At 34.3% G+C, this 25,695-nt stretch overlaps 2 protein-coding genes across 3 annotated transcripts; both read right to left on the bottom strand.

Moving 5' to 3' along the window:
- Nucleotides 1-424: 424 nt before the first annotated feature.
- LOC133037107 (uncharacterized) lies at nt 425-3,501 on the bottom strand. The gene is made up of 5 exons (XM_061113930.1): nt 3,161-3,501; nt 2,503-2,948; nt 2,207-2,397; nt 1,614-1,939; nt 425-641 (listed from the first exon to the last, which is right to left on the bottom strand). Exons 1-5 carry the CDS (start codon nt 3,499-3,501, stop codon nt 425-427), a joined length of 1,521 nt encoding a protein of 506 aa, XP_060969913.1.
- An 11,943-nt stretch (nt 3,502-15,444) lies between these two features.
- On the bottom strand, nt 15,445-18,607 carry LOC115712237 (ubiquitin-conjugating enzyme E2 1). 2 transcript variants are annotated; one of them, XM_030640501.2, is made up of 6 exons: nt 18,209-18,607; nt 18,042-18,126; nt 17,849-17,941; nt 16,062-16,150; nt 15,865-15,950; nt 15,445-15,774 (listed from the first exon to the last, which is right to left on the bottom strand). In XM_030640501.2, exons 1-6 carry the CDS (start codon nt 18,278-18,280, stop codon nt 15,732-15,734), a joined length of 468 nt encoding a protein of 155 aa, XP_030496361.1. In that variant the 5' UTR covers nt 18,281-18,607; the 3' UTR covers nt 15,445-15,731. The 2 variants fall into 2 exon arrangements, with proteins under 2 accessions (XP_030496361.1, XP_060970382.1); XM_061114399.1 differs by having other exon boundaries at nt 15,445-15,950; nt 18,209-18,593.
- Between the last annotated feature and the right edge of the window lie 7,088 nt (nt 18,608-25,695).

Here is a 25,695-nt window from a genome sequence, read left to right as displayed (position 1 = left end):
ATCCGTTAATACAAAAGCCTGAAAAGCAAAGGGAACATCGCTCTCAGTAAAATAACGACCTGACCAATAACAAGCACCACGTGTCATACAGTGCGCGGCTTTGTTAGCAGACCATTTAACAAGACTAATAGAAACATTACTTAAAGAAGATAAAATAAATTGACAATCTTGAAGAAATAGGCCAAAAATAGAAGGCATAGATACCGAACTAAGAATAGCTTGAACAACTAAAATGCAATCCGTCTCTAAAATAATATCTGACTTGTTATTCCTCTTTATCCAACTAAGTTCCTCTTTGACACTTAGAATTTCTACAATTTCGGGTCGCAGCTGACAGAAGAAATAGTTGAAAATGCCTCAATTATTCGACCATCACAGCCGCGTGCTAGAAAACCAGTACCAATCTCATTTGTGTCTTCAAAAACTACCACATCCACATTAATTTTAACTGTCCAGCAGCCGGTTTGAACCAGCGTTCTCTTGTGTCAGTGCGATTGGAAGACAGGAAAATCGAGTCCAGCCGCTTAGACTGAGCACACTTCCATTGTCGGAGAGTGGTTCGAGCCAGCCAAACAACATCAGCAGCGCTATAAATTTTACCATTCCAAAGCATATCATTCCGAGCCTTCCAAATTGCCCAACTGACCAGGACAGCTTCTTCAATGTGACAGTCAGTAGTCCCGTGATCCGTAAGGGGAAATACCGGGTAAGTTGTACAATCTCACACCGCCTGGGGAAGGTCAAGTGAGATGATTCTAAGACTGTGTAGGTATGTGACTACACAGTTGAATAGAGCTTAAATGGATTGATTGGTACTACCTATGTCAACAAGGTGAATCTTGTTTTTTGGTAGCCCATCTCGAAAGAACTCCACAGTTAAGCGTGCTTGGCCTGGAGCAATTTCAAGGATGGGTGACCTCCTGGGAAGTTTTCCCAGGATGCGTGTGAGTGAGGACAAAGCACGCTGAAAACACTCGGGTTGGTCTGTAGGGTCAGTCATCAGTCCATGAAGTAGCCAGGGTGCCGTACTCGTGTATAAGAGCCATTAGTCCGTGGGTGTAAGGGCCTAATGGAGGCTTGAAGCAGGGACGTTACAAATGGTATCAGAGCCTTGACCCAGCCGGAAGTGTGGTCGACGAGGATGTCGGACCCCGTAAGGGGGGGGGTGATTGTGACAGTCAGTAGTCCCGTGATCCGTAAGGGGAAATACCGGGTAAGCTGTACAATCTCACACCGCCTGGGGAAGGTCAAGTGGGATGATTCTAAGACTGTGTAGGTATGGGACTACACAATTGAATAGAGCTTAAATGGATTGATTGGTACTACCTATGTCAACAAGGTGCATCTTGTTTTTCGGTAGCCCATCTCGAAAGAACTCCACAGTTAAGCGTGCTTGGCCTGGAGCAATTTCAAGGATGGGTGACCTCCTGGTAAGTTTTCCCAGGATGCGTGTGAGTGAGGACAAAGCACGCTGAAAACACTCGTGTTGGTCTGTAGGGTCAGTCATCAGTCCATGAAGCAGCCAGGGTGCCGTACTCATGTATAAGAGCCATTAGTCCGTGGGTGTAAGGGCCCAATGGAGGCTTGAAGCAGGGACGTTACATTCAACCAACCCCATATTGCCTATTGCCAACACTTCCAAAAACCAGTCAAAAAAATTGGTTGCTGCACAATGGCCAACACCTAACGCCGATCGGTACCAACATGAATGAGCAAAGGAACATTGAACCAAAACATGGAAAATTGACTCTTCCCCATAGTTGCACAACACACAATGTAGATCCACAGGAACGTGTCTACTATAAAGCTGAGTACGTGTAGGCAAACAACCCGAAAGAGCTTTCCAAGGAAAATGTAAAACCTTAGGAGGGGCTTTAATCTTCCACAGCATCTTCCAAACATCATCCTCCATAGATGAGTTCCAATTACCATTGACCGCCTGTAAGTGATTATAGGAACTTTTGACAGTGAAAAAACCAGTTGGATCCTTATTCCAAAACCAAGTATCACTCCGAAGATTAACACTCAAAGGCATTTGTTTGATGAGCTCAACATCGCGGGAATCAAACAAGTCCTCAATAAGCTCCAAGTCTCATTGTCTACTATCTGGCTTCATGAGCTGAGACACTTTACAATTGGCTAGTGCCGGATGATTAGACACCACATACAGGTTAGCCTCAGACAAAAGCTAAGGTGTGTTGAGCACCTCAGTAGATGAACCTGGTCCTATTCTCCTACGGGCACCATCTCTGAGTAGCGATTGTGACTCAAAGACACTGCGCCATATAAAGCTCGGATTGCCACCCAACTCGGCCTCCAAGAATGAGCAGTTAGGAAAATATCGAGCCTTATATATCCGACCCACAAGAGAATCCTGGTGCAGAAGTAACCGCCAACCTTGCTTACCCAACAAAGATAGATTATACTTACGCAAACTCTAAAAACCCATCCCACCAGAGTTCTTATTTTTGCATAGTTTCCTCCAACTAAACCAGCTCACACCTTTCCTACTACTTGAACTCCACCAATACCTAGAAATAAGGCTTTCTAGATGTGAACAAGTTTTCAGAGGCAACAAGAACACAAACATAGCAAAACTTGGCAAAGCTTGCGCTACGATTTTTATTAGAACTTCACGCCCAGCGGTAGACAAAAAACGACCCTCCCAACTTTGAATGCGCTTCTGCATTTTGTCTTTCAAAAACCCCAAAATGGCATCCTTATTTCTTCCCATGACACAAGGGAGGCTAAGATAAGTACTATGTTCATCAGCAAGTCTCATTCGAAGAATCCCACACAATCGGTCTCGAGTAGCAATAGGCACATTAGTACTGAAGAAAACAAAGGACTTACTGAAATTAACTTGTTGACCAGAAGCGATCTCAAATAGCTGAAGCAGATGTAATATATTCGAAACCTCTCTATCATTTGCCCGACAATAGATATAACTATCATATGCAAAAAGCATATGAGATATAACTGGAGCCCCATTAGCAACCTTGCAACCTTTAAGCCTACGATCCTGCTCGAACTTCCGTATCAAAGATGAGAAGCCCTCAGGACAAATAAGAAATAATAAGGTGATAGAGGATCACCCTGTCTAATACCCATCTCTGGAACAATCGGACCTAGCTCATGTCTGCCATGAATTATTCTATACCTCACAGAGCTAATCGTAGCAATAACAAGATCAATGAAACGCAAATCAAATCCCATTTTACGCATCATAGCTCGAAGAAAGCCCCACTCCACACGATCATAAGCTTTACTAAGATCCAGCTTGAGCGCCATATAGCCTTCTTTGCCTTTACGCTTTCTTTTGAGATAGTGCATAACCTCAAACACTATCATAATATTATCAGTAATAAGGCGTCCTGAGATGAACGCCGATTGATTTGAGGATATGATCTGAGGCAACACTTCCTTTAAGCGATTCGCAATCACCTTAGACACTATCTTATACAAGACATTGCACAAGGATATGGGCCGAAGGTCACCCATCGAAGTAGGGTTTTTCTTCTTCGGTGTACCGCAATATAAATGTGCTACATGTACAAGAGTGTACACATAAGTAGCAGGGACGGACTTAGTTGTATTAATGTGGGGGTTATAGCCCCCACTAACAAAAATATTGTCTTTTAAAAAATTAAATGTAATTTCTTAAATTTGATAATTATAAATCAAAATCGTAGAAAAAGCCCCCATAAAATTAAATAAATCTAGTAAGAATGATTATAATATAGGTATAAATATTTTTGAATAATAAATAAGCCCCCACAAAGTGAAAATTCTGGGTCTGTCACTGATAAGTAGTCTATGTTGGCAGGTAACTGTAAAAAAATAGATGACACCTTAAATTTACTAATTTAAATTTACTAACAGTTCAGTCATTTTGAGGGTTTTATTTTACCACCAAAATTTAAGTTTGGAAGATTAAGTACAAATACAAATAGATTAATAATTGAAAATACTAAAAAAAAAAAAAATACCTCTTTCAACTTACTCCTCTCTTTCTTTCTTATTTTTTATTTTTTTTTATGAAAATATAACTAATTCATTTTTAAAAAAATGACAATTAAGTTGGTCACAAAAAATATTATATTTTGCTCAATTCCTCACTATTTAAATATCTATTCTATATAAAGTGTGCCTATATAACTAAATTCTTGGTTTATGAGAAATTCATGGGTGACTTCTTATTTATATTTAATAAAATAATAAAATATTATTTATATATAATAAAATAATAAAATAAAAATAAAACAAATCTCATTAATATTTGAACTGATATTTGATGCTAATCATTTATCTGTTTTTATTTTTTAAAAAATACTTGAGCTTACCAAAATCTATAAGAACAAAACCAATGAAGAAACTTTTTAACAAAAAAAATAAACGAAGAAAAAAAGTGTCATAAACATTATTGAATAATGGCAATTGCCAACACAAGAATTTCAGCACAAAAAATTATACTTGACCCCTAGACAAGATTATCATTTTTTAATCCTAATAATATAAATAATGAACAACACCTCATTAGTTATTCTAGGAGAATGATGCATGGTAATGTCAAAAAAAATCATTAGATGATAATAATATTTCTCTAACAATGATACCCTAAGTAAGAACTAAGAAGTACTGTAGCGTTTTATTTTTAAGAGCATGAATAATATTAAGACAATTAGATTCCACAATCAAGCTCTTATTCTCCTATTAAAAATAACACATTAATATACATGTAAATGATTCTTAGTTTTACAATAATAAATTATTAATAAACTCACGATTTCATAAAATTATAAAGTAGTAATTTCAATTAATTTTTAAAAAATAATTTATAATTTTTTTCAAAGTATTGGTTATAATTATTATTTTCAATTTTATAAAAAATAAATATATTTTTTTTAAAAAAAAAATAATTATTAGAAACTTGCCATAACAGGTTATTAGATTGTTACCTTATTAATTTTTTTTAGTGCCCATCAATGTGTATTACCCATTTAGAAGTGTTCCATATATATATATATATAAAGTATTTTAATTAGAACATTTCACATTATAATTTGTGAAAAAGAGATTTTTTATCTACAACTTTTAGATAGATGTTATCTTCAATTATCAATAATTTAGAGATTGATTTTTAATTTTCTTTTTTATTTCACACACATTTAAGTTGTGTTTTCTTTAGTATTTGAACATGAATTTTTAGTTTATTTTTGGATTATCTTAAGAACATATTATACTTAAATTATCAAGTTTTCTTAAACACTATAATATATTACATCCAGTATTATTTTTAATTGTCAAAATTATAAATTATATTATTTAAATATACATAATAATAATCTCACCTAATAAGTAATAATATTTTTTCTTTAATTATTAATTATATCTTTTAAATAAAATAAAAAATACCTAAAATAAAATTAGTATACGTGCCTCGCACGTAATTTTTTACTAGTATATATATATGTGTGAAAATTGAAAAATAAAAGTAGAACTATTACATAGTTAATCAAACAAAATTATTACCTTCCAAAAGATTGAAGCATCTCCTTCATATAAAAAGTAGGCAACTATATATATTGACCAATCCTAGTGAGAGATAATTTATTTTTTTTTATTTTTGAAGCGAAAAATATATAATTGTTTTTTTTATTATTTTTTACTATATTGAACATCATCTTAACTATGCTAGTAGTTATGGATAAAGCACACTTAAACATCATCTCATTTCAATTATTTTGTTCATTAATGAGTTTATCTAGCTGGACAAAACTTTATTATTTTGTCTGGTTTTGTTTTGTAATTTAGGTGAAAGAATTAGACTAATCAACAACGTTATTATGATAGTTCTAGTATAACAAACATTGGAATGGTCGTAGATCGTAGATTTTTTATATATATATCTTTTAGATAAGGATAAGTTATGCAATTTTGCAATTATAATCACAAATATAATATTCCATAATATTTGAAAATATATATAAATCTATAGTACATATTGAACGAAAGTGGCTGTTTGGAATGGTCGTCGATTACATTTTCCTTATTATTATTTCTATAGTATAGATTTTCTTGGAGCTAATCTTTAATTTCTTTGTTATGCCTAGGCCCTAATTATCTATATTATATATATAAATTTTGTGGCCCTAGCCTGTAGGGTTTGGTAACATATATAAATTGATCAAGTAGTATGAATGTGCTTAGTTAGCTAAAGCTACTTTTAATTAATTGGAATCTTTTAAAAATATTGGAATCTTTATCACAATGGAAATGAGTATATGATGAGGAATATTGTACTATAGAAAATTAGCTCCTGGAAATAATATCAAAGAAATTTGATTTTCTTTTTTTTTTTTCTCGAAAAAAAAAAAGTGATTTTTGAAACATCCTCCCTCACTGTCTTTTTTTTATCAACTATTTGGCTCACTGGGGTAAGAGTCGGCCTCTATCAATGATACAAAAAAAAAATCTTTATATATCTAAATTTGCATTTGGTATATAAATGAAACTAATTATTTCTTCAAATGATGGAGTATAATTTGATTGAATTTTATTTATTTATAAAATATAATGTTAAAGTGTTCAAATAATATCAAAATATCCAAGCAAATAAAAATTCTTAATTACAACTAATAATTCTGTAAGCAAATGAATTTGCAATATGTAGAAGTAACATTTAGGTCATGTTTGGTGTAGGAATTTACTGTTTTAACCCTACACCAACAAAGATAACAATATCAGTATTAAGGTCAAAAATGACATTTCCTTGTCTAAGTAAAACTTAGACCAATACGACCCCGTATTAACCCCACGACACCAATCTTGATGTCGTATGATTCCTTTGATTCAAAGACTCAATAGAAGAGTCTAGAACCCCAAAACACTCAGACACAATTCACACACACACTCACAAACTCGAAACCCTAGCAGAGCAAGTTCTCTTTGAGAACTTGCTCGATTCTAGATCTAAAACCCAGATTCACACCCACACACAACCATAGCTTAGATTAGATGAGAGAAAAATGAAAAACAAGGAGAGAAAACACCAGAATTTGTTTCAGAGTTCACCCAAATCTGGGCTACGTCTCTGTCAAGCTCTTCTCAGAGATAGAAGCTTGATATCCACTATCATAAGGTTGATTTACAAACTTTGGAGCTTCCTGTCACAGAAATCGACCAGGTAAACTCGATTTCTTCCTTTACACTTTATGTTTTTGTTGTTTTCTTTCTATTTGTTCTCGATCTAACTCTCTGCTTTGTCTTCTTTGTGCATGTACTTTTCTTTCGAGCTTCTCACCATGAGATCTGGGTTCTCATGGTTGGATCTTGGAGCTGAAGCCTCAAACTAGGGTTTATTTCTTCTCTCTCTCTCTCTCTCTCTCTCTCTCTCTCTCTCTCTCTCTCTCTCTCTCTCTCTCTCTCTCTCTCTCTCTCTCTCTCTCTCTCTCTCTCTCTCTCTCTCTCTCTATTTCTTCTGATCTGTTTTTCTGTGTGTAGATCTAGGGTTATTTGCTTTGATTTGTTCTTTTATAGAGTAGTAGAGTCGGTTGATCAAATTCTTAGGAGTTAGTTACAACTGGTAACTAACTACTAAGTCTTGATCCACTAGAGGCGAAGCCACCCTAGGATTGAGTCAATTTGTTTTTATTTCTGTTTGTAATTGCTGATGTGGATATTTGTTGTAAAAGGACTGGTTATAAGTGGATTTTAATCAACAATTTCCACCTGAAATCCTCTTATAACCAGTTCTGATGTCTATCTGTTTATCTCTGAGAGTCTTAGCTTGATAGGTCCTACTCTTAGTCTCCTTTGTCGATTCTTAACAAGTTCATACAATGTGTGAACTTGTTAAGAGTCACAATTTTAGTTCCCATGTCTGCTGGGTTGTCTTCAGTAGGCACCTTTTCAATATCTATTTCACCTTGTGTCACTTTATCTCTGATAAAGTGATACTTGATTTCTATGTGCTTTGTTCTGTCATGGAACATAGGATTCTTACATAGAAAAATGCAGCTCTGGCTGTCTGAGTACACAGTAGGTACTCCTTTAAGTAGATTTAGCTCTTTCATTAGCCCTTTTAGCCATATAGCTTCCTTTATTGCTTCAGTTGTGGCCACATACTCAGCTTCTGTAGTTGATAGTGCCACAACAGGTTGAAGCTGAACTTTCCAGCTTACACAGTTACCTCCAATTAGAAAGAAATAGGCAGATGTAGATCTCCTATTATCCCTGTCCCCTGCATAGTCTGAGTCACTGTAGCCTTCAATTATAGTATTAGCTTTCTGTCTATTGTAGGTCAAACCAACCTTAGTTGTCCCAAGTAGATACCTGAACACCCATTTCATGGCTAGCCAGTGAACTTTTCCTGGATTAGCCATGTATTTGCTAAGTACACTCATAGCAAATCCCAAATCTGGTCTTGTACTTACCATTAAGTACATTACAGACCCTACAGCATTAGAATAGGGTACATCCTTCATAGATTCAGTTTCCTTCTCTGTCTTAGGGCATTGTTCCTTAGAAAGTGTGTACTGACTAGTAATAGGTTTCTTAACAACCTTAGCATCCCTCATTGAGAATTTATCTATGATTTTCTCAATGTAGTCTTCCTGTCTAAGTACTAGTTTTCCTTTGTCTCTGTCCCTTAGTATAGAAATCCCAAGGATCTTGGTAGCATTTCCAAGATCCTTCATTTCAAATTCTGTCTTAAGTAGAGCTTTAACCATATCAACCCTAGACCTTTCTTGACTTATAATAAGCATGTCATCTACATAAAGTAATAAGTAGATGACATCTGTTATAGAGTCTCCCTTGTAGTATAGACATGTGTCATGGTAGCTTCTGTTGAATCCATGCTTTATCATAAAAGCATCAAACTTTCTGTTCCATTGTCTGGGAGCTTGTTTGAGTCCATACAAGGACTTAACCAACCTGCAGACCATATTTTCTTTTCCCTTAATCTCAAAACCTTTAGGCTATTCCATATAGATCTCTTCTTCTAGGTCTCCATGTAGAAAAGCTGTAGTGACATCCATTTGATCAATTTCCATGTCAAATTGATTAGCTATAGATAGCATTATCCTTATGGTTTTGTACTTGGCTACTGGTGAGAATATCTCATTGTAGTCAACTCCCTCTTTTTGTGTAAAACCTTTGGCTACTAACCTAGCCTTAAATCTTATAGGTTCACCTTCAATTATCCCTTCTTTATGCTTGTAAACCCACTTGCAGACTATTATTCTTTTCCCTTTAGGCCTTAGAACCATTATCCAGGTCTTGTTTTTCTTTAGAGATACCATTTCTGAATCCATAGCTTTAAACCATTTCTTAGCATTAGGCCCTGTCATAGCTTCTTCATAGGTTTGAGGTTCTGTACTTAGAGATTTCATAGCAGTCATGAAGGCATAGGCTATGTCTTCATTCCAGATATTGAAACTGTACTTAGGATTAGGTTTAGGTGTCCTCTTTTCTCTGTCTCTGGTCAATTGGTAGTCATCTAGAGCTTCAGTGGGTTGAACAACTTCAGTTTCATCTCCCTGTTGCTCTTCTTCTTGAGTTCCTTCTCTGTTAGAGTTTTCTGTTTGTTCCACCTGACCCTGATCAGGTTCATTTCCAACAGGTTCCACCTGATTTATATCAGGTTCTTCTTGATCATCTAGTTTCCATAGAGTAGGATCAAATTGTATTGTTCCTGTAAGGTTAGTTTCTACTGTACCTGGAGGGTTAGCTTTAAGCAAACAAGGAAATTCATTTTCTTTAAAAATAACATCTCTGCTAATTATAGTTTTGAATCCACCTTTGTCCCTTAGCCAAATTCTGTAGCCTTTAACTCCTTCGGGATAGCCTAGAAAAACCCCTTTAATAGCTCTACGTTCAAGCTTACCAATACTTTGGTGCACAAATGCACTACAACCAAAAACTCTTAGGTTTGACAGATCAGGTGGTTTACCAGACCACCTTTCCTCAGGTGTTTTGAATTCAATAACACTTGAGGGACATCTGTTTATTAAATAAGCAGATGTCATGACTGCTTCTCCCGAGAAACCATGGGACAAACCAGATTGTATTAACATACATCTGGCTTTGTTCAGAATGGTTCTGTTCATTCTTTCTGCAACACCATTTTGTTGTGGTGTTAGCCTAACTGTTCTGTGCCTTTGAATACCTGTTTCTCTGCAAAACATGTCAAATTCATTGTTGCAAAATTCCAGACCATTGTCTGTCCTTAGGTTTTTAACCTTTCTTTTAGTAAGATTTTCAACAAGTGTTTTCCAATGTTTAAACCTTTGAAAAGCATCATTTTTATTTTTCAGTAAGAAAATCCACACTTTTCTAGAAAAATCATCAACTATAGATAGAAAATAGGTATTACCTCCATGTGTTGCTGTCTTTTCAGGGCCCCATAAATCTGAATGTATATAATCCAATATACCTTTAGATTTATGTGTCCCTGTTTTGAACTTCAACCTGTGATCTTTTCCAAGTATGCAATGCTCACAAAATTCCACTTTGCTGATTTTATCTTTGCCCAGTAATTGTTGTTCATTGACAATTTGCAAACCTTTTTCTGCTAAGTTTCCAAGTCTGTTGTGCCATAGTATAGCTTTAGCATCTTCAGAACTTTGTAAAATGTTGTTCTGTCAAACAGTATTGTTGCTTCTAGCTATAGGTTCCCCAATCATGTAGTATAGGCCTTCTTTCTTAACTCCTTTAATGATAGTCATAGATCGTTTGCATATTTTCATTTGTCCATCTTTGATCTTGCTTTCTATTTTCAAATCATCAAGCACACTTAGTGAAATTAGGTTTCTAGATAAATCAGGCACAAATCTTACCCCAGTTAGTGATCTAGTGACCCCATCATGCATTTTAAATGCCACTGTTCCTGCCCCTTTAATTTCACAGCTTTGGTCATTCCCTAGAATCACTTTTCCCTTAGTTGAATCCCTGAAATCAGTCAAAATAGACCTATTATTAGTCATATGAAATGTACAACCTGAATCAAGTATCCAATCATCTTTAAAAGATGATCCAGTAACATAGACTTCCCCATTTTCATAACAGTCACTGAAATTAGCATTTTGGTGATCTGTTTTGCCCTTAGGGTTTCTGGATTCTGAATTGTAGTCAATTCTTTGTCCATTAAACTTGTTCTTTCTGTTCTTGTTCAAGAAATAACAATCTTTCTTGAAATGTCCAGGTTTCCCACAGTTGTAACATCCTTCTGTGTCTTGTGGCCCTTTAGAATTAGATCTTCCCTTGTTCTGTCCTCTGTTTGGACCCCTGCTATGGCTTTGACTCCTCCCTTTTCCATGCCAAGGCTTCTTCTGAGTAGATCTTCCTCTACTCAGATTTAGTTCACCATTAGAGCCACCATTTCTTTCTGACTTCATCTCTAAGTCCTTAGATTTTAAGGCAGAGATAACCTCATCAAGAGTGATTGAGGTTCTTCCATACTTAATTGCTGTTTTAACTTCTCTGTAAGTTTCTGGCAGTGAATTAAGTATGATGATGGCTTGGTTTTCATCACTAAGAGCCTCATTCTCCCCTGAGTTTGCAGGCTCAATGTGCATCCTCAAGAATTCATCAAGATTTTGATCTAAGGACTTGGATTGGTTCATTTTGAACCCAAAAATCCTTTCCTTGAGATAAATCTTGTTTGTCAAAGATTTCTGTTGAAATTGCCCTTCTAGCTTTTTCCAGATCTTTGATGGAGTCTCTTCTTTATCTACCAATCTTATTATTGCATCTGATAGATTGAAGATTAGAATTCCAGTAGCAGTTTCTAGGTATTCTTCTTGTTGTATTTTAGAAGTTCCTTCTGGCCATTCAATAGGTTCATCTAGCACCCTTAATAGTTTCTGTTGAGCTAGAAGAGACCTAATTTTCCTTCTCCAGATTCTGTAATCCCCTGTACCATCAAATTTATCAATGTCAACTTTTATGTTACTCATTTTAATAAAATTTGATAAGAAACAGATAGAGTTTTAGAATTTCTCAGTTTGTATTTCTGGAATTTGAGTTTGAATCAGAATCTTGATCTTCTTGCTGTTTGAGTGTTGTTCTTTTGTCAATCTTTCTTTCAAGATTTTCTTGACAATTCCTTCCTGATATTTTTCTTGAATCTTTGTTGAACTCCCTTAGCCAAACCAGGCTCTGATACCACTGTAGGATTTTACAGTTTTAACCCTACACCAACAAAGATAACAATATCAGTATTAAGGTCAAAATTGACCTTTCCTTGTCTAAGTGAAACTTAGACCAATACGACCCCGTATTAACCCCACGACACCAATCTTGATGTCGTATGCACTCTTTGATTCAAAGACTCAATAGAAGAGTCTAGAACCCCAAAACACTCAGACACAATTCACACACACACTCACAAACTCGAAACCCTAGCAGAGCAAGTTCTCTTTGAGAACTTGCTCGATTCTAGATCTGAAACCCAGATTCACACCCACACACAACCATAGCTTAGATTAGATGAGAGAAAAATGAAAAACAAGGAGAGAAAACACCAGAATTTGTTTCAGAGTTCACCCAAATCTGGGCTACGTCTCTGTCAAGCTCTTCTCAGAGATAGAAGCTTGATATCCACTATCATAAGGTTGATTTACAAACTTTGGAGCATCCTGTCACAGAAATCGACCAGGTAAACTCGATTTCTTCCTTTACACTTTATGTTTTTGTTGTTTTCTTTCTATTTGTTCTCGATCTAACTCTCTGCTTTGTCTTCTTTGTGCATGTACTTTTCTTTCGAGCTTCTCACCATGAGATCTGGGTTCTCATGGTTGGATCTTGGAGCTGAAGCCTCAAACTAGGGTTTATTTCTTCTCTCTCTCTCTCTCTATTTCTTCTAATCTGTTTTTCTGTGTGTAGATCTAGGGTTATTTGCTTTGATTTGTTCTTTTATAGAGTAGTAGAGTCGGTTGATCAAAGCCTTAGGAGTTAGTTACAATTTCAGTTGTAACTAACTACTAAGTCTTGATCCACTAGAGGCGAAGCCACCCTAGGATCGAGTCTTATTTGTTTTAGTTCTGTTTGTAATTGCTGATGTGGATATTTGTTGTAAAGGGACTGGTTATAAGTGGATTTTATTCAACATTTGGAAAATTAAATTATTCTGTGATTTAATTTGTTGTGAAAATAAGGGGGACAATGAAAAAAAAAAAAAAAAAAATATTAACCCCAACAACCAAAATGATCCCCTAGCATGGAATAACTTAATCCTATTGATTTTTTTTTTTTTCATAATTTTATCTTATCAAATCCTCTATCTTCAGTTTATATAATTCAATAATTAGAAAGAACGAAAAAAAAAATTACCACTTTCATCCAATTTATTTTTTCCTAATAATTTATCGTTGGCCGCAAATGATTAACTTGTATCTACTCTGACATTATATTTTTCAATCTAATCCTACTTTTGAACATAGTCTTAAATCAATAGAATGAGAAAAAATATTGATTGGAAAATGTTGGTAATTACTATTCTCAATAGCAAAATATACTCCAATTAGAATACATTTTGCTATTGTCAATTCTGGATTTTTTGTACCTCATCAAATCTGAAATCACTGATTTTCACATGGTACTATTGAATGTTATCTCTTAATCCAATATTCAGATTCTTTTGCAAAAAAAAGAAAGTAAAATCAGACTGTTAGATTCTTCATTTTGTCCCAAGTCAAAAATGGTGGCACATTTGCTCCCTCCATTATTGAACTTGTGACGATTCTCCCTATTGAGTTTATTTTTTTTACTGTTAAACTCTTTACTTTACAATCCACAATCAAATCACAGCAAGCTGATAACATAATTTTGACATGGATTTTATGTACATAACATCATGAATTATTAAGGGTTCGTAATTTTTTTTACAGTTAAACTTACTTTTAAGTACTAAAAAATCTCAACCTCCTCCATTCTCACTTGGCCGGTATATCTTGATGAGGAGGGAAAAAAAAAGTAATATATCTTTTTCATTGCTGATGGTTAATACCTAACAGATTGCAATTAAATAGGTTTAATTGGTAAATATTAAAAGCTAAGTGACCAAATCATTATTACACTTCAGTTGAGGGACCTATTGTGCAATTAACCTGTCAGTACTTGATGTCTATTTTACTGATCAAGATTCAAGAGCAATCCTATAGGGCCATTAGATAACAACTGTAGATTTTTTGTCAATGAAAGAGCTTCTAACACTTGAAATAGTTCATTTTTAAGTTGTACAACAGTACACACAAACACTAAAAAATAAAAATCAAGCTCAAGTGGACATCCATGGATAAACTTCAATTTTTGGTACACAATCAACATCAGCCAGATGGTATGTATGAATGAATGTGAGTTGTGGTATTTTTTGTAGAAGTAAAATTATGTACCATTCATTGGCCAAGTATTGGTTCTCCCTTTATAGCTTCAAATATTTGTCAGAACTGAGTGTTCTCTGTCACCACTCTTAAAATTGTACCAAACTAAAAACAGAGGTCAGAGACTGACCCACCCAAAAATAAAACCCTTATTCAAGTGGGGTTCTAAAGGGGTTCATTGGATAGCTAATGAAACAATGAAAGGATCCCTCCAATCTTCAAGTACATTTCTTATCCCATTCACCAAAAAAAGAAAAACAGAACCTTGCCATGACATTTTGTCCATTTAAATTTAGAGCTACAAATCCATGGACAAGCCCACATGCCCATGGATTGAGAAAATATAACAGCCATTTGTTAATATGAGGCTGCTGTATTATTGTGATGATGTGCATATCATAACCACCTTATACTTAGATGGTCCATAACAGCTCCACATCTCAATACGTTTCATTAATGACTTAGGAAATCATGTCTGACAGCAATCTAATAAGATGCTGATATTTGCTTAGTGTAACATCAGTACTGTGTTCTTCTCCTTACTTGAGATTTTCATGTCTTCTAAGTTCCAATCCAACTCTCATAAAGTATCAACTTTCCTACTTGATATCAATATGGAGGCTTGTAATCTTCTTTATGAATTTTCTTGTTAGTAAAAATTGACATTGTTTAGTTAGGTTCTTTGACTTTTTTTCGGAATAAACTTCCGGCTTAGGGGTTAGTTGAAATCGAAATTGGTAACCACATAAGGGTCTACGTCCCCAAGCAAACCAGCATAGGAAGCACCACACTTCGTAGCCCAATTGACCAATATGAGCTAAACTATTCTCTTTTCTAGCAACAAACTTTAAAAAATACACTTAAAATTACACAATGTCACAACCTCATGTTAAGAGATGGAAAAAATGAAGTCCCGAATCTTAAGATTGGGAAAACATGCATCTTCAGTCAACGTTTAAATTTAAGATATTTTAAACAAGAAGACTTCTAGCTATATCACTTCTTGAAACCCGCAAAATTTAACAAGAAGACCATAGCTTAGCTTGTACAGTCCAGAGAGTAAATTTAAATTTCTGTTTATATTATTATCAGTTGTGAAGATTAAGAGATCTTCTAATTTACAATTAAACATTCTCTCTCATATGATATTGACAAAATGTAACTATTAAAGCAAAATGTAACAGGGAAAGGGAAAGAAGGGGAAAAAACCTATAAAAATTAAAACAATGAAGCAGAAGCAGAACATTTTGTGAGGAGATGAAGAGAAGAAAGACGAGGGTAGGCATCAGACCATAGCAAGCCTAGTTCGATCAGTTGCAGAGACAGCGTAAGAATTTCATTGAGATTTTATGAAGATTCTATGGAACGACGAGCACAGCGACGAACTCTCCTGCAAATTTCCACAAGGTGTTGTTAGTTTTAGCAAAATTAAATTATGAAATTAAGGAGAATATGACCAATTAGTGTACTTTTTACATACTTGTTGTAAGCCTGAATATCATGTTGATACAGTTGAGCAGCCTCAGGATTTGCAGGACTTGCGGGATTAGGATCAGTTAGAAGTGACTGCAAGAAATGAATTAGTGAACACCACAGCATCAAATACAAATGCAGTGAAAACACAGAGATAGGTTTGGTTGGAAGCAGTAATATAGAGTTTTGAAATTGGAATATTACCTGAACAGACGTTAAAATTGTCGAGACATTGTGGCAGGGTGACCATGCATCCTGAATTATATCCATACACAGTGTACCATCATGATAAACTGTTTTGCCAATGTCAAAAACGAGTGATTAAAATTAATAAGTAGAAGAAATCTGTCAAAGTATTATATAACTTGAATACTTTGTCTGGAACACAAACTGAATCATAATAATATCGAAGCAAAAAGAAGCTGAACAAGACAATGTATGAGCAGTTTTCTGAAATGACATACTAGGAAGAAATAAATTACACCAAAAATTGAGATTAAAGGGATCATTGTCTAAACATGTTCGCCCATCATTGCGAGTTTTAAACATGATTCTGCTTTGAGGACTTCCTTTCCTCACCCCTCAAACATCAAAAGACATTTGAAAGTAGACAGAAAATTGGAATTAAGGAAGTTCCATGCCTACTGCCCTATAAATCTTAATGCACTAAACTTGATAATGACTGTGGCCTTGTAAGAAGGCTAATCATAATGTAACTTAAGTGTATAATGAGTATCTCTCAGGTGAAAAGTTGCCCCGATATTTTTTTACGATGTAAAGAATAATTGTGAATCAATTTTAATAGGAAATTAGGAATGTCAGAATAAAATCATTTTGTAATGCTACATAAACGAAATCACCTCATCTCTTTTTCATTATAATGAGAAACTGCATTGAGAAGTGGACGAGCTCTCATATCGATACTAAACTACTATAAATCATATGTTTTGCCTTGTGTTCTGTTTCTCCCTATGGCTTTTCTAAGCAGAGATTGGTATATGTTATAAAACAGTGATCTCCCAAAGAATGGCTAAAGGGAAGGGAATAGCAGAGGAAAATTTTGCAAAACCCACAAATACAAGGCAGGAAGCTAGAACATGACCTGTAATTAACCTTCAGCAAATTTATTATCAATAACAGAGTCATCAATTAGAGGCAAGTTTAGGTTTAAGTGCATTACAAACTATGTCTTTGTTGTCCTTTTTTTCAGTTACGCATGTTGAAAGTCATGCAACAAAATACTTCACTCCAAAATTCCCCATGCTAAAAGGGATGCGTTGCAACCACTTCTTGTAGAGGCATGTCCAATCTTGGTTAGCAACTTAAAGACTAATAGTGGTCATAGATGTCATGGCAGCGTGGACTAATATCCAAGTGCTAATTACCGTGGCCATCAAATAGTAATACCAATTCATCATGATCTATTCTCCTCCACAGTTTGAACAATTAAAGAGTAATGCACCAAAACACCACACACACACAATGATGTGGCACATATATTATTAATATAGCAGGGTCTTCTCTGGTAAAGGATATGCTAAGTCAATTTGTGAAAGTGCATAAATAACCCCAAATATTCAATGCTAGAGTCTGCTATCAACTATCATAGGTGTCTTCCTTGTATCAACTGGGAACATATACTTGAAGTTGAAGATAATGAAGAAAAAAACTAAGGAATGGGTAATATAAATAAATATTAAGGGATTCTTCTGAGAATCCCTCTAACCAAGATATAAAATGCAATGAAATCTTTTGACAGTGGCATATGATAGAAGTTAATAAACCACACAACCAATAATTCGAATCATCTGCAATAAGCAAGAAAAGATATTCATTTATGACTCGATTTCACCAAGATTTTGAAAGATTCAAATGAAAGGTCATCGTTGAGCTTCAGACGGATTCAGTAACCCAAAAAAAAACATAAAAGATTAAAAGATTTGATTCAAAGACTACAAGTTACAATTGGGAAAAGGATCGATGAAACTAACCATTAGGGTGAAACATTTCGGAGGTAAATCGAACTCGTGGAGGTTTTTCGGGATAATTATTGCCGAATGTCAATCTCAAACTGAAAACGCCTCCTGAATTATAAATTTCCCCAATTAGTATTAAATCAGCCAAAATTCACATAAAATAAATAAATCAGCACTAAAACAATAAATTAAAATTAAATAGATCTACCTTCCCAGGGGGTCTCATCGGGCCCAAAAATGGTAGCACTCCACACGAAAATATTATCATCGGACAAGGGACTAGCACTGCAACCCTAAAAACAAAAAGAAAGAACCCAATTTAATTCAAATTCGAAATTGAAGAAATGTTAGGTTAGAAGTTAGAAGGAGAATTACCCCTGTAGGTTCGTTAATGATGGCTTTAAGATCTGACATGAGCCGAAGCTGCGAAGAGGAGGAGGACGCCATGGGAGATCTACGAAATTCGAAGCGGTGAAATCGCAATTGCAAAAGGAGCTAAGGTTGTGGACAAAAACTCGACTGCCTATATATATAAGCAGGAGAGAGAGAGAGAGAGAGAGAGAGAGAGAGAGAGAGAGAGGGGGGTTGAAATGGGTTTGTGGTGAATAAGATCGAAAGTTATGGGAATCCAAAATATGAAATGTAAGGGTTTCAGAGAGAAAAGAGAAGATGGAATCGAAATTGATGAGCTTTCTTCTTTTCTCTCTCTCTTTTTTTTTGGTTAATTTTGGTTCTGTAAATATCTTTCTTCTTTTGTTTTTATTTAAATATGTAACGGTCTATTTGCTTCTCTTTTCCATCTTTTATCCTCATCCTTTCTTTTCCCTTTTTTTTTTTTTTTTTTTTGAAAAAAAAAATAATAATCCTCTCTTCCTATCACTTTTTATTCTAAATTTTATCAATAAAAAAATAAGGTATATACTTCTTTTAAGTATATTGTATTTTGTGTTTTCATGAAAAACATATTTAGTACCCATTGTTTTTAATAATACTTAAATGATACCTCATATTTTTTAGGCTAATTAGAATTTTTACCCCTCAAACTTTGACATGTACCAAATTATGCCCCTGAACTTTGAAGACCGTTAAAAATTCCCCCTAAACTATTGAGATTGTTAGATTTAAAGACTTTTGTCTAATTTTAATAAGAAAAAATTAGACAATTAGACAAAAGTCTAACATAGATGAAAGTTTAGGGGGCATAATTTAGCACATGTCAAAGTTCGAGGGGCATAATTTAGTAGACATCAAAGTCCGAGGAGCATGATTTAGTTCATGGACAATCACCGAATTAATTAAATTGAATGAAATTAGACAAAAGTCCTTAAATCCAACAATCTCAATAATTTAGGGAGAATTTTTAACTGCCAAAACAGTTCGGGGGCATGATTTGATACATGTCAAAATTCAAGGAGTAAAAGTCTTAATTAACCTATTTTTAAATTGTACATATTTAGTACCTTAAAGTAAAATTTAATCAATACAGTTTTATCAATTTAACCAAACAGTTCTCAGTTATATGTAATCAAAAAATTAAATTTGAATTTAGAATTCATAAAATTGTAGAGTGTTGATGGTATTGATAAAATTTTATCAAAAAAATTTAAATTTAGGGTACCAAATATGTATGATTTTAAAATACAAAGTACCAAATAAGCATTATTAAAAATACAAGGTACCAAATGTGTGGATACCCAAAAAAAAAAAAAATTATATATTTGGATAGAGAAATGTAATCATCAGCAATAAGAATAAACTAGGAGCCAACATTTCTCTTAGCTCTGCTAGGGCTTCGTTATGGTAGTGAGGCTGAGGCCTAAGAAAAATGCAACAAAACTGACGACTAAGAAGAAGGGTCCAAGCTCGATGGATCTAGTGAAGAAATGCAGTGTACTGATTCAGAATAATAACCATATCTAATCCATGATGCTCTTGCAATTGTGGCGAAATCTGTTATTGGGGACGATAGAGTGGGGATTGTACGATATCCAAAAGCATCTAAGCGTGAACTAATTCAAAGATCAGAGATTAAAGCCACGTTTGCAGAAGTAATGGGTGCTCTGTCTAATTCTGCAAAAATTAGATATAAGGTAATGTTCCTTCTTCTAATTTACTTGTTTTGCGATTTGAAAAAAAGGTCATGGGAGAAGTAGGGGGTCTGCGTCAAAATCATAGAAGAATATAGAATTGATGAGATTCATTTCTAGAATTCTACACTTGTTATGTGCTATAAGCTAATCCTCCAATTCACGTGATGTAGGGTTTTTTTAGAAGAATTTGGAAGCATCAGAACATAGATAGAGTGAGTTTACTTGCTCATGGAGTCTTCTTGATCAGGTTTCAATCTATTGAGAAAAGAGATAGGATTCTTAAAGGGGGATATCAATTCTTTGATAAGAAACCTTTAATCATGAAGGCTTGGGATCTGGATGTGCAATTCACTAAAGAGGAAGTTTGGAAAGTTCTAATTGTTGGGTTTTATGCCCTAAATAAAACTCATTTCAAATATAATCAGATTTACTTATTAATAAAGATCAAAAATAACATTTAATGTTGCATGGTTCACATGATTTATTTCATGATTATATATATATATAATGTATGAATTCTATTTAAGTCCAGAACATATCAATTTGTTAATGATTATAGTGTTGTCAACACAGTGGAGTATAATCTTAATTATATGTTCGAAAGTTTATTCCCTGATTTGTCAGTTCACTGGATTTAGACTGACATGGTAATCAGCGATAGGTATTCTTACACCTTGGATAAGTGTTATGTCCTTTCCAAGACATTGGCAAAGTTTACCAGCATCGGATGTATGGAGTATACATCGGAAGCGACCGATATTGAACTTTGATTAGATATATTAAAATTTACTGTAATATCTATTCAATTCAATTTCACTCGTTGATCCTAGATCAAATGATCTTAATCCTGATATGTTTAGGTTCGATCTCAAGAGTACTATACATGTTCTTTGATTTGTTAGTTAAGCCTGTTGGAAATTATTTTACCAGGATCTTAGATCTACTCACAAGTATGTTGATTAACATCCTAAATATGAACTTCTAAAACGATTATGAAATAAACACATATAAAGTATTAGAAACCTTACATTGGGTGCAGCGGAATTAAATGTCTCCTTCCGTTCAGATCTCTAACCCTTGTATCCTTTCTGTCGCAGAGTATTATCAAGATCTGAACCTGGATCTCTTTCTCTGATTCTTTAGTGCTGAAACTCCTTCTTGTTGAATGTCTTTCTTCACGATCTTCATCACTATGATTGAGGTATCACTTGTTGTGTGTGGGCACTACTCTAATCACTAAGTGGTTCGAAATTTCAAGGAAGAAGAGAGAGAAGAAGTAGCGGCTAGGATTTTAGAGAGAGAAGGCTTAGGTTTTTCTCTGAATGAAAAGTGTGAAAGCTAAGTGTAAATTTCCTGAAGCCTTCACTATCTATTTATAGCATTCCACAAGGGTTAGGTTTGAATTATTTGGCATTAAAATAATGAAAATATCAGATGATAAAGCCTATTAAAGTGGCCGGCCTATACAATATGGATTTGGGCCTCACTTTTGCAATTTTGCAGTTTTATCATTTTTGCATCTCATTTTCTCAAAAATGCCAATTTTTAAATTCAACTATTTAAATGCCAATTCTAATTATTTAATAACTATAAATAATTATTAAATAATATTGTCATTTATCATATTTATTAATTGAACCATAAAAAGTATCATAATTAACAAATATGACCCTAAAACTCTTTCTTTACAATTTCACCCTTACTTAGTGAAAAAATTCACAAATAGACATAGTCTAATTTGAGAATTATAATTGATTAATCAAAACCAATTATATGAGTCTTACAAGCAATATTATCTCAACTAGTGGGGGGGCCATGGGTCTATATAACCGAGCTTCCAATAAGCAGATCAAGAATTTATAACCTAAATTCACTGACTTATTAATTCTTCGTTGAATCCACGCATAGAACTTAGAATTTCACTCTCATTATATAGAATGCTCTATATGTTCCACCATATAGACACATCATTAGTTATCCATTGTTATAATCCTAATTTGATCAATGATCCTCTATATGAATGATCTACACTGTAAAGGGATTAGATTACCGTTACACCCTACAATGTATTTTATCCTTAAAACACTTAACCCCGTATAAATGATATTTCAGCTTATGTGAAATGAGTACTCCACCATTTATTTTCATTTGGTCAAGCTCGAAGGAGATCATCCTTGTTGGAATTTATTTTACCAGGATCTTAGATCTACTCACAAGTATGTTTATTAACATCCTAAATAAGAACTTTCTAAAACGATGAAATAAACACATATAAAGTTTAGGAAACCTTACATTGGGTGCAGCGGAATAATATGACTCCTTCCGTTCAGATATCTAGCCCTTGATTCCTTTCTCAGAAGCGTAGCATTATCAATATCTGAACCTGGATCTCTTTCTCTGAATCTTTGATGCTGAATCTCCTTTGCTGATGATCTTTCTTCACGATCTTCCTCACTATGATTGAGGTATCACTTGATGTGTGTGGGCACTACTCTAATCACTAAGAGAGGTTCGAAATATTGAGGAAGAAAAGAGAGAGAGAGTGGCGGCTAGAGAAGAGAGTGGAGGCTCAGGTTTTTCTGATTCAGAAAGTGTAATTTTCCTGAAGCCTTCACTATCTATTTATAGCATTCCACTAGGGTTTGATTTGAATTATATGGCATTAAAATAATGAAAAAATCATTTAAAAAAGATGACATAAGTGGCCGGCCCTAGGATAGGTGGACTGGGCCTTGATTTTTGCAATTTTGCAATTTTACCACTTTTGTATCTGATTTTCTCAAAAATGCCAATTTCCTAATTCAATCATTTAAATGCCAATTCTAACTATTTAATAACTATAAATAATTATTAAATAATATTGTCATTTATCATATTTATTAATTGCACCATACAAAGTATCATAATTAACAAATATGCCCCTGTTAACTCTTTCTTTACAATTTCGCCCTTACTTAGTGAAAATTTCACAAATAGACATAGTCTAATTCGTGAATTATAATTGATTAATCAAAATCAATTACATGAGTCTTACAAGCAATATTATCTCAACTAGTGGGGGGACCATGGGTCTATATAACCGAGCTTCCAATAAGTAGATCAAGAATTTAGAACTAAAATTCACTAACTTATTAATTCTTCGTTGAATCCACGCATAGAACTTAGAATTGCACTCTCAGTATATAGAATGCTCTATATGTTCCACCATATAGACACATCATTAGTTATCCATTGTTATAATCCTAATGTGATCAATGATCCTCTATATGAATGATCTACACTGTAAAGGGATTAAATTACCGTTACACCCTACAATGTATTTATTCCTTAAAACACTTGACCCCGTATAAATGATATTTCAGCTTATGTGAAATGAGTACTCCACCATTTATGTTCGTTTGGTCAAGCTCGAAGGAGATCATCCTTTGCTTACTATTCGCCAGATAGAAGCTATAGATTCCATGTTTATGCTAGCGCTCCCACTCAATTGCACTACCGCGTTCCCAAAATGTACGTATCACCCTGACCTAAAAGTAGGCTTAACTAACAAATCAAAGAACACGAATAGCCTTTCAAGATTGAGCCTAATCATAACAGGATTAAGAACATTTGATCTAGGATCAACTTGGCGATATTGACTTGAATAGATTTTACGGTAAGTTTAATTAAATCTAAGTCAAAGTTCAATATCGGTCCCTTCCGATGCATACTCCATGCATCCAACCTGAGCTTTACTTTAACCAATGCTCTGGAAAGAACATAGTATTTCTCCAAATACAAGTAAACTCTTGTTGTAGATTATCATATCAGTAAAACCCTATGTCTGATAAATCTAGGAAACTTTATTCACATAGTCATGTTTACTTTCCAATGTGTTGACGACACAATAAACAGGATCAAGTATGTGAAAAGGGTTTCGTATGAATTTATACATTATGTACATATAATCAAGAAATAAATCATGTGAACCATGCAACATTAAATGTTGTTTCGATCTATATTAATAAGTAAATCTCGATTATATTGAAATGAGTTTTATTTAGTGGCATAAAACCCAACAAACTCCCACTTGCACTAATATAAAACAAAAAGTGCGTTTCAAATAATCTCAACACCTTGATATACAAATCAAGTGTAGTAGTAGTAAACTCCTCGTAATAGGATCTGAAAGGTTGAATTAAACACAACCTTTTCTCCACCATTACTCTTCCTTAATCACAAAATCATTGATAATGTGGAATTCCTCTCTATATGTTTACTCTCTTGGGATACTGGATTCTATACCTTTGGCAACTACTTTTGGTTAATCAGGAAATTAACACTAGTGGTTTAAGGCAATTTGGAATGGTGCCAAAGATGTATAGAACTTTCCTTAGACCGAATAAGTACCTTTCCCGTGACTTTAACATTCGGCCTCTCTCTGGTAGACCTAGAGACTTCGCATAGGTTTTTACACTTCTCCGACATCACTATTCCACCCCCAGAGTAACCACCATCTTATCAGAAAGATTTACTAGCACATAGGCAAATTTCGAAATCTGATATGGTGTAGTCTAAGAGTTTTAAACACACCCTTATAGACTAACATATAGTTCCTCTTCTTTATCTTAAGATTTACTTGATTGTCTTCCAATGTTCTTCTCCTGGATTAATCTGATACCTACTCATTACTCCCACTCAACAGCAGGTGTCTGGTCTAAGGCATACAAAAGCATATCTAAGACCTCTCACTGTTGATGTAAGAAATTCTTTCATGGCTTTATCTTTTCTGGAATAGTCAAGACTTTTCCTTAGATAAATAAAATCTATACCTAAGAAGTTGTGAAGCTTCTATAGATTGCCATTAGAAAGAAAATGCTTCAGCATCTTACTAAAGTAAGTTGCTTGCATTAGAGTAAGTAATTACCAGGTATACCATAAGCCATAGGTTTAGATAAACTCAAACCTATAATGCTAGGAACAGGAAGTTTTGTTAAGTCTATTGAATGGACTTATAAACAAAAATTTCCTTTTATGTCCTTGTAATAGAAAACTTTAGGTTATTCCATGTGAATGGATTAAACCATAGTTCTATTGGCTTTCTTCTTAGTTTCTTATCTTGACAATCCATTACTTGTTTAAACTCACAATGGATTTTAATCACATGTGTCTCCCAAGTCATAAGAAGGTGAGTTCCTAGAAACTCTCCCACTACGACAAGGTACCGCGAATTATGTCGAAGAAAACTAAATGGTATTAACCTCTTTGGTTGTGACAAGACAACGAGAGGCAAAGCTGGGATCATCGTATGTCATATAAGATGATAGAACACTTTTGGAATCAAGAATTAAGTATCTCCTTTATTTGCTACTTGTTTTTCAGACTTAGTCATTTTCTTAGAAAAGTAGTATTTGTTTGAACAAACACTTTCTTATCTATTGACAATGGGATGGTCCACCCCTAATCACTTAGAAAAGCTAACAAACCATGGTTAACAGTTCTAGCCTTTCTTAAGATTTTGATTAGGTCATCCATGAATCTAGTAATGATTTACATTAAGTATACAACCATTACATCATTCTGAAATTGTATTACCATAGAAGGATTTAGGCAACGACTAGTAACTAATCATCAATATGCAACTCAAAATTTCTGGGGAGGTAAGTTTGGATATAATTCAAAAATCAATTTAATGATCTTTGAACTGCATATCTACTAACTATTTCTCCACCCCTATCGCCCGCAAGATCTTTAACCACTTACCTTAATGGTTTTAACCATTGCTAGAAATTT

This window comes from Cannabis sativa, chromosome 4 (genome assembly GCF_029168945.1).
Source record: "Cannabis sativa cultivar Pink pepper isolate KNU-18-1 chromosome 4, ASM2916894v1, whole genome shotgun sequence".
In the NCBI taxonomy this organism is placed as follows: Eukaryota; Viridiplantae; Streptophyta; class Magnoliopsida; order Rosales; family Cannabaceae; genus Cannabis; species Cannabis sativa.
Note: the sequence above shows the minus strand (reverse complement) of the source record. Positions and strands in the feature narration are given on the sequence as shown.